At 37.0% G+C, this 16,054-nt stretch overlaps 1 protein-coding gene across 5 annotated transcripts in view; it reads left to right on the top strand.

Moving 5' to 3' along the window:
- STK3 (serine/threonine kinase 3) overlaps positions 1-16,054 on the top strand; it is a 221,666-nt gene that overhangs the window by 130,263 nt on the left and 75,349 nt on the right. For all 5 annotated transcript variants that reach the window (XM_059672133.1, XM_059672130.1, XM_059672135.1 and 2 more), the window contains one exon: positions 1,682-1,807. In XM_059672133.1, the coding sequence (XP_059528116.1) occupies positions 1,682-1,807 (126 nt within the window). The remainder of the gene's footprint in view (positions 1-1,681; positions 1,808-16,054) is intronic.

The raw sequence follows: 16,054 nt of genomic DNA on the forward strand, positions 1-16,054 counted from the left end.
CAGCTGAGTGGGGGACTACGAAAGGTAGGATCTAGCTGGGCTACCGGGCACCTAGCCACAACTCTATTTTGGTGGAACCAGGAGTCTACCACAGCTATGTTAATGGAACTTAAGTTATCTGGTGATTAGTCTATAACTGTTATAAAATAATTTATTGGTTCTTTGCTATTGATTCTATTATTTCTGTAATCTGGTCAATTCTTGCTCATACTTTCCTCAAATGATATATGTTCACCATTTTAAAGCCTCTTCCACATATTTGTAATTTCTTCTTTAGCACTAAAATTGTTTTGTCTTTGAGAATATGTTTGTGTTCTTTATTAAATAACTCAGCTTTTACCTGGGTCTATTTATTGACAGTTAATTATGAAAATTACATTTTGAAGCTGTATTGCCTCCAAATAAGATAATCTTTCCCAATTATACTTTTAATCTTACCCTCTATTTCTCTCACAGTCTTCCCTCTCAATAAAAAAACATCAAAAATACAGGTCTGTTCTGGTGGTTTCTGTTCTGTTTACCAGATTTGTAATAAATTCAGGTATTTTTGTTAAATTAGGGTAGAAAAAAAAAGAAATGAAAAGTTATCTTTATATATTATAAATATGAAACAATATTCATGTTCTGAAAACATTTTATTGCCATTTTTTTCCTCCATTGGGAATGATTACATTTCAAGACCTAATAAAATAGAAAATATGTAAAAGAAGTAAGAAAATAGTTGCCTTCTTTTGACCACTGATTCTGGCTGTCAGCTTATTAAGGTTAATTAAAATCTGTAACTAATAACATAATTTTATTTTTATATGTAATGTAATCACCAATTCTTTTAAAAAAATTTATCTTTTTTCCAACCTACTCTAAACTCCCTTTGGATAATTATATCTGTAAGGTAGTTTTCATTAATGTAGTTTTACTAACAGGATTGCATTTTTGTGTTTGTGCTTTAATGGTTTTTAAAAACAAGTAAACCAAAAAGTAAAATTTTATTTCTAAAGCAGCTGACTTATTCTATGTTTTTAAAATTTTTTTGTTAATCCTGAACCAAGGATATTTTTTCCAGTCATTTTGAGAGAGAGTGGAAGGGAAAGGGGTTGTGGGGGGTGGGGAGAGGGAAAGAAAGAGATGTGAGAGAGACAGGTTGATCAGTTGCCTCCCAAATGTGCCCCAACTGGGGTGTGGGTTCAAACCTGCAACCCAGGCAAAATCCCTTGACTGGAAATCGAAACCACAACCCTTCAGCATGCAGGCTGGTGCTCTAACCATTGTACTACACTGGTTAGGGCAATATTCTCTATTTTTTAAAATATATTTTTATTGATTTCAGAAAGGAAGGGAGAGGGAAGAGAGAGAGAAACATCAATGATAAGAGAGGATCATTGATTGGCTGCCTCCTGCGCGCCTCCTACTGGGGATTAAGCCCCCTACTGGGGATCGGCCTGGCATGTGCCCTTGACCGGAATTGAACCTGGGACCCTTCAGTCCTCAGGCTGACACTCTATCCACTGAGCCAAACCAGCTAGGGCAGTATTCTCTATTCTTAACCTATACATTTAATTCTGGATGAAAGAACAATCATTGAAGATCCTGGTTTGCATTTATTTACATGTTGTTTTAACATTTTTTAGATATAATTCAGATAAATCTTTTAAAATTATACCTTTGAATCTTACTTTTCTAGCATCCTTTTATCAAGAATGCAAAGCCTGTATCGATTCTAAGAGACCTGATTGCAGAAGCTATGGAGATCAAAGCTAAAAGACATGAAGAACAGCAGCGAGAATTGGAAGAGGAGGAAGAAAACTCGGTTCGTAATTACCCTCAAAAAATTGATTTTTTTTCTTCTGAGTCATTTTTCTATAATTTTTTTCTTTATATCAATAGCACTTACTGTTTCATTATACAAATGAGGTACTCTTCATTAAATTTCAAAATATATTTAGTTTGTATTAAATATTTATTATCTTTTTCTGATATCTTAAGAATTAATTATTAGTGGCTTATAAGGTCTGCACAGTATCTAGGAGTGCCACACTAGAAGATGAGTTACTAGAGAAGCAGGAGGGACATTTAAGGAACTAGTTTCTTCCATTTACAGTGCATTTTAAAAACAAAACTGGAGAGGAAGCAAGATTATAACTAGGCTTTTTACTTTTAAGTTTTCATGTTCCTTTATGCTCACTATTCTGTCAAATATTTATTAGTACTTTTAAAAGTAAACAATGTCTTAGCAGTTATACAATTTCTGATAAGGTTATGTCAAATTTGAAATAGAAGTATTGATTGAAAACTGAAATTCTTTAAAAAGGAATTGATTACTTGTTTTCTCTAATTTCCCCCTTATCATTAAATCATAATTAAAAAAAAAATCCCTACTCAGTATTACATAGTCACAACCATGTAAACACACAATATATTGTGATTGTATATTCTTTTTGTGATTTCTATAGCTACTAATTTTCTTAGCTTTTATACTGTTGTTTGTTGTTAATTTTTCTACGTACCTATTACTAATTTGTTCTCAAAGGCTACATCCCCACATTCTCTGCAGGAGCTGTAAACTCCCCTTTCAAACACAGAACATTTATTAGTGTTATACTTTTTCCTTGACTCATTCTTTAGCCTCTGTCCTCCTCTAACCTGAACTGATTGCTTTCTAGTCTTGAGCAGCTGTCATCCCCAATACTTCCCTTCAACATTATCCTAGGAATTCCTTTTTCTTCTCTTGTGTAATGGATCCCCTGTTTCCTGGATCACGTCTTTCTCATTTTACTTCCTTATTTTGATTAACTATTTCTCCCAGGAGCTTCCCGACATGAGCAGTTTTTTTTTTCAGGCCTTATATTTCTGACTGTTTCTCAGTTTTACCTTTACTGTTGATTGAGTATAAAATTCTGGTTGCCAGAGGAGAAGAGGGTTGGAGGACTGGGTGAAAAAGCAGAAGAGGTTAAGAAATGCTAATTGGTAGTTACAAAATAGTCATGAGGATGTATAGTACAGCATAGGGAATGTAGTCAGCAATATTGTGATGACTATGTATGGTTCCAGGTGGGTATTGGAAATATTAGAGGGAACTCTTTGTAAAGTATATGATTGTCTAACCACGATGCTGTACACTTAATGCCAGTCCTATCTAATGAAGAGGGAATATGCTAATTGACCCTCATGCTGTCCCAAAGATGGCGGTGCCCACAGCCAATAAGGAGGGAATATGCTAATTGACCTGCCCTCAAAGATGGCAGCGCCCACAGCCAATAAGGAGGGAATATGCTAATTGACTGCCCCGCCCTCAAAGGTGGTTGCACCCACAGCCACAAGATGGCGGCGCTCAGTCTCCTCAGTCCTGCCCTGCGCACCTGCCTACGGAGTCCCCCAGTCCCCTCAGCCCCCCAGCTGCCCAGGGCCAGCTCAAGGCACAAGCAAGCCTCAGATGGCGGCTGCCCAGCTGCCCAGGGCCACCCGAGGCTCAGATAACCAGGACCAGCCGAGGCTTGCACTGCCGGCATTGGCAGTAGCAGAGGTATGATGGGGTATCACCTTACCCTGATCGCTGGGTCACCTCCCGCCCCTGAGGGCTCCTAGACTGTGAGAGGGGGCAGACCGGGCTGAGGGACGCCCCTTCCAGTGCATGAATTTTCATGCACCCAGCCTCTAGTATATAATAATATTAAAAGTAGACTAATTGAAAAATAAAATCATATTAAGAAAAAAATTCTGGGTATCAAGTTCTGCATTAATGTTCCCCTAACATTTTGAAAGCCTTGGTATATTTTCTAACTTACCAGTATTGGTGATGACAAGGCAGATGATATTCTGATGCCTAATCCTTTTAATATTTTGTGGAAGTTTTTTAGATCTTCACTTTCTTCCTGTTATTTAAAATTTTCATGCTGATGTGCCTTGGTGGAGATCTTTTTCTGTTCATTGTGTGGAGTGTCTTTTGGCCAATTTAAATTTGTGTAATAGGTGTCCTGTAGGGCCCAGTGGCTCAGCCTCCCTAATCACCTGAGCTGGGCACTCTAGGATGTCCCTGTGTAGGCTGTGTACACAGTCTTGTTGTAGTTGAGCCTTGATTGGCATCACTGGGAGGAATTGGCCTCCAGGCCAGTTGGCTTTGAGGACCAGCTGTGTCTACAATAGAAGAGCTTATATGCAGGAGACACCCCTATGAAGCAGGACTTGCTTCAGTGGGGCTTTGGTGCTCACTGAGTCTGTCCCTTGGTGTGTTGCTTGTAGATGTGTAGAGTTGTAATCTGTTATGGTCGAAGCTGTTCACCAGGTGACTAGCTCTGAGGCCTCTAGGGGAGGTCCAAAGTCAGCCATTGCCTGAGGCCACCCGACAGGAGCTACAGAGAGATATCTGCAGATGGCTGCTATTTGTATTGGTCTAGGACAGCCGTGGGCCCGTTTGAAATGAATAAAACTAAAAAAAAAAAAAAAATACCGTACCCTTTTATGGAATGATGTTTACTTTGAATTTATATTAGTTCACACAAACACTCCATCCATGCTTTTGTTCCGGCCCTCCGGTCCAGTTTAAGAACCCATTGTGGCCCTCGAGTCAAAAAGTTTGCCCACCCCTGGTCTAGGAAGTGCCCAGGCAAAGCCCAGTTGTGAAGCAAGTCAGGCTGGTATTAGTGCTGGGTCTTGGGCCTTTTATTGATAGCTTTGGGGTATGCGGATTCCAGCTGCTGCTTGTTTAAGAGATTTTAGCAAAGCCTGAAGCCTGAGTCAGGACAGGCCATTCATATGGAAAAGCAGCTGCAAACAGCTTGGGTGGGGCAGCAAATTGGATGGGGCAGGGTCTCAGGAAATCACCAGGGTGGAGCAAACAATGTGGGCCATGCTGATGGAAACTCAGATATGGCTGCCAGTCAGCTCTGTGATGGGGGAGGTTCTGCCTCAGGAACAATCACCCCTGTGAGCACCCCTGTCTGGGAGAAAGCTGCCCCCATGTTCCTGTCCCAATGTCAAACAGTCCAGTTCCTCACTGTATGTCCCTGGATTACTCCAAAGCCATTGCCTGGTGGTGGGGCTCGGAGGAATCGGGACCGTGTAAGTTCATATGCTGGCCCATTAAGAAGTACACCTGGGACTCTAGCAGTCTTAAAATTGGATTCTGTGAGTCTTTAAACTTTATTCTTCTTATTCAGTATTGTGTTAACTGTTCTAGGTATTTTGCCTTTCTATATAATCTTTAGAATAATTTTGTCCACATTTACAAATTAGCTTGTTGGAATTTTTATTGGGATTGAATTGAATCTATACATTAAGTTAGGAAGAAATTATATTGAGTCTTCCAATCCATGAACATGGAATGTATTTATTTAGAGCTTTGATTTCTTTCTTCAGTGCACATAGATTCTGTACACATAATGTTAGACCTAAATGTGTTTTAGTGCTATTAAAAATGTTTTTCTATTACAAATTCTGATTATTTATTGCTGGTATTTAGAAAGCAAATGATTTTTTTTTTTTATATTGCCCTTATATCCTGTAACCTTGCTATACTCATTATTTCCAGGAGTTTTTGGGTAGATTCTTTGAAATTTTCTACTTTCATGTTATCTATGAATAAAGGTAGTTTTATTTCTTTCCAATTTTTATAACTTATTTTTCTCTTGTTTTACTGCACTCTAGATTTCAATTTCCTTCTAACTTTAATATGTTTCTATATCTTTACTATGTTTTTCATTCTCCCTGTTTCAGAGGATATACCTTTTTATCCATCATAAAAATTTGTACAGAAGAAAAATAAGACATGGTATTTGCCTGCAAAAAGATTGCAGTCTAGTGGGGAAGGCAACAAATGAACTGATACCTGATCAAAGTGCAGCATGATAGTACTGTGATAGAGATATGCATAAAGAGCAGGACTTCTTTTATTGCCCCTTGATTTCCAACTTCCTACTCCCTTAAAAGGCCCCTCTCTGATTGCCATTTCAATCATGTTATCCCTTTCTACTAGGGCCTTACTCCTCAGCCTAAAAATGTAGTTATATTTTGACCATTAAAAAAAAAGGGAACAAATCAGCAACAATATGTTCTCAACCGAACTTCTCGATAGAATAGTCAGAGCCTTTGTTTCTTCTCCACATACTGTGCTGTGCCTGAAATACTCCAGCAGCTCTCTTTCTAGGGCAGCTTTCTGAGTGAGATGAGATCACGTCAGCATTGGTTTAATTTGAGGCACCCATGGGTCATCCACGTCATGTTGTGTAGCAGACAGTTGACTATGCAAGTTTGAATCCCAAGGGAGAGCTCAGGCAATTAGAGAAACAGCAGGCTTTCTGCAGCTAATAGAGAAACCATCAGCAAAGATGGGATTGCTCAAAAAGTTTTTAAAGAAAAGCATAGGTTCTGCATTTTCCTAGACTACTTACTTCACCCTCATTTTCCTGTTTAACTCATCCTTCAGGAGTCATCCTGTCATTGACTCCTCTGGAAAGGGAGACCTTCCCTAATGCTCCTCCACGTCCAGTTAGGCCAGTGCCCACCCTGCTCCCTTAAGAAAGTATTTATCTCACTGTATTTTATTTTCTACTTTCTGACTCCACCAAACTGTACATTTCTTAAGGACAAATATTATATCTTAGCACATTGCTTGGCATACTCTAAGTGTTTACTATATAAATGCTTAATTGATACTTATTGAATCAATAAATGTATGTATAAAATTGCTTTATAATAGGTTTTACTTTACCCCTTATTATTTAGTACTAGAGGCCCGGTGCACAAATTCGTGCAAGGGTGGGGCCCCTCCGCCTGGCCAGTAATCAGGGCTGGTAGGGGCCGTCTCACCCAGTACTGATTGGGGCCCATCGGTGCCAGCCAGCGGGGGAGGGGCCATGGGAAGTTGGCCGGCTGTGGGAGGTTGGCTGTGGGAATGCACTGACCAGCAGGGGGCACTCCTGTGTTTAGTATCTGCCTCCTAGTGGTCAGTGCATGTCATAGCGACTGGTTGTTCTGCTGTTTGGTCAATTTCCACATTAGCCTTTTATTATATAGGAGGATAGTGCCTTAAGAGTATCATCAACATAGGATGCATTTGCATTTTAAAATAATAAGGTATGTAATGAATAGTACGTGAAATATTTGATCAGCTGTGCTTAAATCAAACATGTGATAAGTAAAGCATGTCCCAAAAAATGCATACACCTTTAGCAGCTGATAGCTCAGTTGATGTTTCTTTCTTTTCAGATTTAATCCATTGGAATTAATAATTACTCAAAGTGTATATACATTTTTGGAGGGACACCTTGTATTTGGTTTGGGGGCAATTTTTTGTTGTTGTTATTGTTGCCTTGACACTCCTCCGCTCCAGAATTTCATTTGTATCATGAATTTCAGTAGTGTAAACTGCATGTTAAAATTAATATTGTTAGTTTATTGTGCTTCAATTGTATGTTTTGGAAACTGACTTCTTAAAGTCATTTTATATTATAATTTCTAAGTTTATGCAAGTGATACTTCTTTTGCTAAGTATATATTAAATTTCTGCTTGCTATTAATAATTATCATAATGGAACAGAAAAGGAGTAAGAGAAAGAAAGAATAAGAAAAAGAAATTGTTTTCAAAGATAAATTAGCCCTTAGTTATGTTTGTTCTAGGAACATAAGGTTATAATTATAAATCTTTTATATAAATGCAGTTTAGAATGCAATGATAAAGTAATATGAATATTTGATATTTCCTATTACTGAATATAGGCAACATGCCCCTAGAAACATAGATATTGCTTAGTTAGAAATACAATTTAACGTGCCTCGTTAGTGTGGCTCAGCAGTTGAGGGTCAACCTATGAACTAGGAGGTTAACGGTTTGATTCCCAGTCAGGACGCATACCCAGATTTCGAGCTCAATACCCAGTAGAGGGCATGCAGGAGGCAGCCAATTGATGCTTCTCATCATTGATGTTTCTCTCTCTCTCCCTCTCCCTTCCTCTCTGAAATCAATAAAAATATATTTTAAACATATTTCTGTTTTACTCATTGACAGTGGTGATGGCATTTTAAAATATATCCTATTCCTAGGATATGTTTATTGATTTTTAGATAGAGAGGAAGATTATATATATATATATATATATATATATATATATATATATATATATAGAGAGAGAGAGAGAGAGAGAGAGAGAGAGAGAGAGAGAGAGAGAAATAGCCATGTGAGAGAATCACTGATCAGTTGCCTCCCATATGTATCCCAACCTAGGCATGTGTCCTGACCAGGAATCGAATCCACAACCTTTTGGTGTATAGGGCAATGCTCCAACCAGCTGAACCACCTGGCCAAAGCTAAAATATGTCAGTTTTTTTTTTAAAGTCATTGTCCACTAGTCAATTTCTTAAAGGTACTGATATGTTAGTAAATGTAATAATCTGTTTTGTGAACCTGTTTTATCTATGTAAGTCTCCAATTGATTTGTCCTAGTCTTTTGTCTTTGGTGCCCTCTTGTGGCTTTTTCATAAACTTCTTGTAACAACAGTTTTTAAAGGTGTTACTTTTATTTTAACATACTTGATTTTTATAATTTTCTTTATATTTTGTTAATCTTTTGACAAGCCTTTGGCTGTGAGAGGAGAAAATAGTCATGTTTAAGGTTGCTTTTACTTTTAATTTACTCTGTTGTATATGAATATTGTGCACATGGGATGTAGGATAATCTTTTGTTCGGAAACTTTTAATATAATGCCAAGAACTTGTGCAGTCTTGCTCCATTGAGCCTCTGAAGTCCTGCCCACACGCCTTCTCACCATTTAGGCTTGTTGTACTGATGAACAAATCTTTTATGACTCTTGGAGATCCTGAAAGCTTTGATGGAACTTTAAAACATGCCTGTGAACATACAAAGGCATTAGGATCTATGAAAGCTGAAATTTCTGTTTGATAGGGACAGGTATGTCAAAGACAGCAGCTGAGTAAGCTCTTATGCTGCTTTTGCAGTGAAATAGAAGGACCACCTACTTATAACAATGAAAAGAAAGTTCATTCTTTGTACAGATTTTCAGATACTGCAAATCTTAGTAATTGTTAATTGGTAGATAATTTATTTGCTTTCAGCCTGTCAAACATTGAAGCATTGCTTAATAATTATCTGCTTATTAAGTAGTTAATTATCTGCTCTAATTATTAAGAGCAAGTATTTAAAGGAGAATACTTTTGATGTTTTCTCAGTACTTCTGAGCTCAGTTTGGCTTGAATATAGTACTGAGACCAGAGTTAACCAGTTGACCCTACTGTGGGCCTTTCACTTGTAACATAGAAACAATAGATACTACAGGGTGTATTGATAACAGGGCAGTGGAGTCAATGCTATCCTTTACCATATGTGGAAACAGAATTTGGGTCAGGCAGTAGTTTCACTTTGCTTTTAGAGAGAGTGTTTTTACTTTAATGGTACATAGGGCTCATCCATGTTGTGAAAAATACAAGCAAATGTGCAATAGGACCCTTTGATTTTTGCCTTTTTTATCTCAATAATCGAAATTCATTTATTGACACAGGCTAGCATGTTAACATAATCAGCAACCCCTGATTTAGTGATGCACAAGGAGAGAAGTAAAAGATTCCTGGCACGGTTTTCCCCAATTTTATGCTCATTTCCTTGAAGTTGCATTGCACATGCTGTGCTGATCTATTTGACTCTTTCATCACAAATTAATAATCATTTTTCAGTGTCTTTATTATACTAGTATGCTGAAGTAGCAAATTTCATTAAGTCATTTTTTCATTACAAATAATTGGCATTATCTGTTTTGTTTTCTGTCGTCATCATTTCAAATTAGAATCTTTTACAATTTTCTCTTTAGAGTCAGTTTGGTCTCTTTAGGTTCATAATATTGGAGTTATCTTTGATCCATTATATTTGAGTGTCCAGCAAGTTTCTAGAATATTTTGATTCTTTCATGATTTCTTTCAGATTTGACTTGTCATTTCTGTTTCGATGTGACCTTTCTTAGTATAGGCTCCAATTACTTCAAATCTGCATTTCAGTAACCTTCTGATTCCAGTCTTTTTGTCTCCAGTCTTCTTCTCTAATTCATCCTTTAGTTTCCCAGGTTCCTATCTCTCCTCTGCCAAGCAATTTATGCTGCTTCCCACTGTTTAAAGCACTCTATAAGCTGTAGGCCATCCCTTAATGCAACCAAACTTACTGTTTTCCATTCTAGCTAGACTATTTCTACCTTTGTGTTTGTTATCTTTTTTAAATCTAGACTGTTATTTATTTTATTTAGCAAGGCAAATATCTTTGCTCTAGAATGTTATTTTTTTTTAATCTACTCTCTTCTGTCTTTCTCCTGGAAATCTTTATCTTAGAAAAATCCAGCTTTCTAAGGGGACTAACGTAATTCTTAGTAGCAAGGGAATCTTAATTCTGTTGTGTCTTGTTTCTACCCATTCTCAGTAACTTGTTTATTTTTTTGTTTTTTTAAATATATTTTATTGATTTTTTTACAGAGAGGAAGGGAGAGGGATAGAGAGTTAGAAACATCAATCAGCTGCCTCCTGCACACCCCCTGCTGGGGATGTGCCCGCAACCAAGGTATGTGCCCTTGACCGGAATCGAACCCGGGACCCTTCAGTTCGCAGGCCGACCTGCTCTATCCACTGTGTCAACCGGCCAGGGCAGTAACTTGTTTATTAATTGTTTATCTTTTGGATTGTGAGCTCAAGTTTAGCTGGATTTTGTCTCCGAATGATGTGAGTTCTGGGTTAAAGGAGGAGTATGAATCCATGTAGTGTAGGTTTTTGTTTCCATCAGCCCTCGGGATGTTTCGGTACTGGGACTGCTTTAGGTTAATTTCTCATAGGGGTCTATCCACATAGACCACGAGGATAACGTTAGAAAGCCCAAACCCATGCCTGTACATTCTAAAGGGAAGCACCATCACCATCACCAGTCCACTCCTCCTCATCTTTACCTATAGCCCATGTGAGACAGACAAGTTTGCATGTCATCTTCTTCACCTTTGAGTACATTTTTTTGCTGTTCATCTTTTCACTGAGGATATAGACCTTCAAGAGTCCCAATCTTTAACAGGGGTTTCAGTTCTATGTTAGAGAGAACCCCAAAATGTGTTTCTTGTTCCCCTTTATCCACTAAAACAGATACCCCATCATCACAGGCCCCTAAGTCAGCCCTCAGGTCAGATTTAGTTTATTTTCACTCTGATTCCCAGTGGTTTGGGGCCCATGGGGATTCCCTCATTATATTAAAAGCTCCGTGATGCATTTATAGCATGTATGTTATGTTTGCTGTCAGTGCCATCCCTGATTCGCACCTCTAAGAGGTTTTAAATAATCGGGACAGACTGTAATATTGCTACTTTTTGTATAATTGGTTCACTTATATATCTTACACATTTATTTTTTTCCTGAAAATAATTTTTTCATGCTGTAGCAGAGTGCATACTCATTAGAATTGTTTAGTTGAATGAAAGCCATGAAAATCACTGCTCTATACCATTGAGCTTCAACCTTTTTAATCTCATGGCACACATCAACTAATTGCTAAAATTCACAGCACACCAAAAAATGTTATTTTTTTGCCAATCTGACAAAAAAGTAGGTATAATTTTGATTGATTTACAAAACAATAATAATAGCAAATACTTGCTCTTTTTTGCTCCAAAGTGACTTTTTAAAAAGTCAGGAGCCTATACTTGTATATAAATAAGGATTTCTGGTGCCAAGAATTAACCAATCAGACACAACCTTATTATGCAACACAACCAATAAGATACAACTCTAGTATATGACCTATATATTTATGGTTCATGATAGGGCATTTAACCTGGCTGTCATGGCTCAGTGGTTAGCATTGACCTATGAACCAGGAGGTCACGGTTCGATTCCCAGTCAGGGCACATGCCTGGGTTGTAGGCTTGGTCCCCATTAGGGAGGCATGTAGGAGGCAGTGGATCAATGAGTCTCTCTCATCATTAATGTTTATCTCTCTCTCCCTCTCTGAAATCAATAAAATATATATTATATTTTTAGAAAAGACAGGGCATTCACACCAGATGGCTATTGTTGTGTTGGCTGTTGTCAATTCTAATTTAACAGTTGAAGGGAAAAGAGGTCAGTGCCCCTGACTAAATACCCAGGTATTGCATGTTTTAAAAATTCTTGTGGCACATTGGTTGAAAATTGCTCTCTATACTGATAATGTCCTATTACGTATTGCATTGGCAATGCAGATATATTTAATATTATTTCAGGAAGAGAAATAAAATAATAAGAATTTTTTCAATGAGAAAGATACCTATTTAAGAATAGTTGAACAATCTCAATGTTGCAAATGACAAATGCTTTCTAAAACATTTGTGTTAATATCCTTAAAATCAGACAAGTAGTAGTTGCCAATCCTTTAAGGTAGTAGGTATTGCAAATGTAAAGATACCTAATGTAGTCTGTGATTATTTCTCAGACTGTTGTAGCATAAATCTGTCTTAGCAATGGAGTAGGATTTCCTAATAATGTTTTCAAATATTTGTATTCCATGTGGATTTTATGATTCATAACCTGGATTATCATCAGTACTCTGTTTTGCATTCCTGGCACATGATGACCACTGATTGAAAATGCTATTGTATTCCTTACTGGAATTGGCTGCTTTCTACAGTGGGAAGCATCTGTTCTGCAGACCTTTTTCTATGAAGTATCAACATGTTTTTCTTCTGCTTTTCTTCTGTGAGGAATAACAGAGTACATATAAATGAAGTATAGCTTTAGAAAAACTTTGTAAATATCTATTTTATTATAAAAAGTAAAAAGTATCAAATGAAATTTTAACAATAATGTATAATATCAAGTTTTTCAGAGTTAATGATTTTCAAAAAGTAGAAAGTGTTGCTGAAGAGTTTTTAATACCATCACCAAATGAGTTTTCTAATTTAATACAATCCAGTTCTCGTTCCATCTGGACTTCATTAATTACTGTTTGAGTGCCATTGTCTCATTAGTGAATTGAGTGCTCACTTTTTTTCATTGCTATGTTTTTTTTTACTGACAATTTGTAAATTAGATTAGCATCCTTTAGCAAAGTGACTATGCAAGTAAAAATATGCCCTGGCTAGTGTGGCTCAGATTAGAGTGTCACCTTATACACCAAAGGGTCTCAGGTTTGATTCCTGGTCAAGGGCACGTACCTGAGTTGCAGGTTTAATCCCCAGTCCCAGATCAGGTGTGTGGGAGTTAACCAATTGATGTATTTCTCACACTGATGTTTCTCTCTCTCTCTCTCTTTCTTTCTTATCTTCCTCCCTTTACCCCTCCCTTCCTCTCTCTCAAAAATTCAATGGGAAAAAATACATCCTCAAGTGAGGATTAACAAAATAATAATAAACAGTAAAGCAATCATTCCCAACTTGATTCAGTGTTTTTATAATTTTATAGATTATCTAAGCCAACTGTGTGAATCCAGAAGTGCAGACTTCATTATCCCTTTGTATATTCATCTCTAATATAGAACATAGGAAGACTCAAAGTATTATTTCACACCAACCAGATGTTATGTTTCTTGTTAAGTTTAATGGTCACAGCACTGAATCTTATAAGGATAAAAGACAATGACTCACACATATAAAAATAGATTTAGTGTTTTGGGAATAAACTGGTTGTAACCACGATAAAATATTAATCCAACAGTAGATTTTTTTAAAAGAACTGATAGAATATCCAACTTTTCCCTTCCTCCCTTATTCACTCACTCCCTCTTCAGTGGGATCTACTGGGAAGAGTAAATCCCAACTTTTTGTAAAATTCGCTTTTTGAACAAGTACGAATCAGTTTATTTATGTATGTTAGTTTCTTCATCTCTTTTTTTATTAAATATTTTGTATTAATTTCAGAGAGGAATAGAGAGGGAGAGATAGAAACATTAATGATGAGAGAGAATCATTAATTAGTACCTTCTACATACTACATACTGGGTATTGAACCTGCAACCCGGGCATGTGTCCTGACCGGGAATGGAGTTGTGATTTCCTAGTTTATAGGTCAACGCTCAACCACTTAGCCACACTGGCCTGGCGTTTCTTCATCTCTTAACTTAGCAAAATGAAAAGTGCTCTAGCTAACCTGTAATGTAAATTAAATTAGACTTGAGAAATTCTGTAGATAACTTAAAAGCCTTAATCAGTTGGAAATTAGATCTTGGGCTTTCGAATTAGAATGACCTGGTTAGAATCCTTGCTCCTCCACTTATTTGTTGTATGACCTTGGATAAATTATTAGACTCATTTAAACTTCAGGTGTATCATTTGTACAATGGGGATAATAATATCTCACAGGATTAATAAGAGGGTACAATGGGAGTAGCCTGCAATAAATCCTTAGCATAGTGTTAATAACTCATTGATGATGACTATTTTAATCATTGTTAGATTAATGATTAAATATAATTCTAGTTAATAGCATTATTTTCTTCCCAAAGTTTCTTCAGTAGTCATTCTATGTTTTAAAATAATAAGTAGGTTTAAATAAAGCCCTACACTAGAACCTTACATGGCATTGTCCTTGGTTCTGTGTTTTATCACCACCTCAAAGTGAGGGCTTTACCATTCATTTAATAGATTATGTAATTAGACTAAGGCTTTGTACTGGATACCAGGAATATAACTGTTAACAAGATCTGGTTACTGCCCTTATAGATTTTAGAGACTAATGGGAGATTTGGACAAGTAAGTTGTACAGACAACTACAGTTTTGTGTCATACGTGTATGATCAGCAAAAGCACAAGGTGCTATCGCAGTATAAAAGTATGACACCTAATTCAGTCTCTCGTTTTTGAGCTGAGAAGTTCTATTGTGAGAAAGAAGTTGTACTATAAAGTACCCACTCAAATTTATTTACATATGTTACATACCTAGTCTACTCATCCTTCAAAACCTAGGTTAAAGGCAGCCTCTTCTGTAAGGATTTCTTCACTTATTAAAGGCAGAGCCAGAGGCTCTATTCTTGATACTCCCATTGTACTTGCCAACACTTTTCTTACAGCACTTAGAATACCTTGTAATTTATTGATCTCAATGCCTGGTTCATGACTTAACATGTAAATGTGCAATAAATGTTCATTGAATAAACTAATGAGTGAAAAGATAAATTGATTCATTCATTAAATAATTTTTTTGTCAAATACCTACTGTGTGTCAGGTGTTCTAAGCATTGTGGATTCATCAGTGAAAAAGAAATATTCTACCTTTATTAAACTTACATTCTAGTGGTGGAGAAACCAGGTTCGGGCTATAAGGAATAGAGAAGGATAAAGAATGATGGAGACTTCAATTTTAGATTGGTGGTCAGAAAAGCTGCACTACGGCAGTAACATCTAAGGAGAGACTTGATTGAAGTAAAGGATCGAGCTGGTGTGGAAGGGTATTCCGGGCTGAGAGACAAGCCAACTTAAAGGCTGGAGGAGGAACATGCTTAGAATGCTCAAGAAACAGCAAACAAGGCCAGCATGGCTGGAACTTGATGAGTGAGAAGGAATGTGATAGGAGATGGGGTTGGCAGATATTACTGGGCCGGATCACATTTGGCTATGACAGAGATTTTGGATATTATTCTAAGTGTGATGGGAAGCCAAATGCAGTGTTTTGAGCAGGAGAGTAACACGATGTGATTTGTCTTTTGAAAGGATCAATCTGCCTTTTGTGTGGGAGACTAAAGAGGGCAAGAGTTGGAAGCAGTGAAAACTGTTAGGAGGCTGTTTTAATAAGCCAAATGGGAGAAGATCGTGGCTTTGAGTAGGAATGACCAAATAATTTGTATGGGACTCTGGGAATAGGAGCTGGTGACATAGCTGTTAAAATTGTAAGCCTGTGCCTCTTAAGCATGGAAGTAGGTCAGAATTTAAATGTAACTAAGTACATGTATTTAGTGAAATAATGGACTAAAATGAAGGAACTAGTTTTTTAGTTCAAGTTTTAAGTTCTAAGGTTTTTATTTTGTTTTGTTTTCAGCTCTACTAAATAGGTGTGTGGCCTTGGGAAAATCTCTTACTTTCTGTGGGCCTCAGTTTTTTTCAAATATAAAATGAAGGTCTG

Source organism: Myotis daubentonii, chromosome 17 (genome assembly GCF_963259705.1).
Source record: "Myotis daubentonii chromosome 17, mMyoDau2.1, whole genome shotgun sequence".
Taxonomy (NCBI): Eukaryota; Metazoa; Chordata; class Mammalia; order Chiroptera; family Vespertilionidae; genus Myotis; species Myotis daubentonii.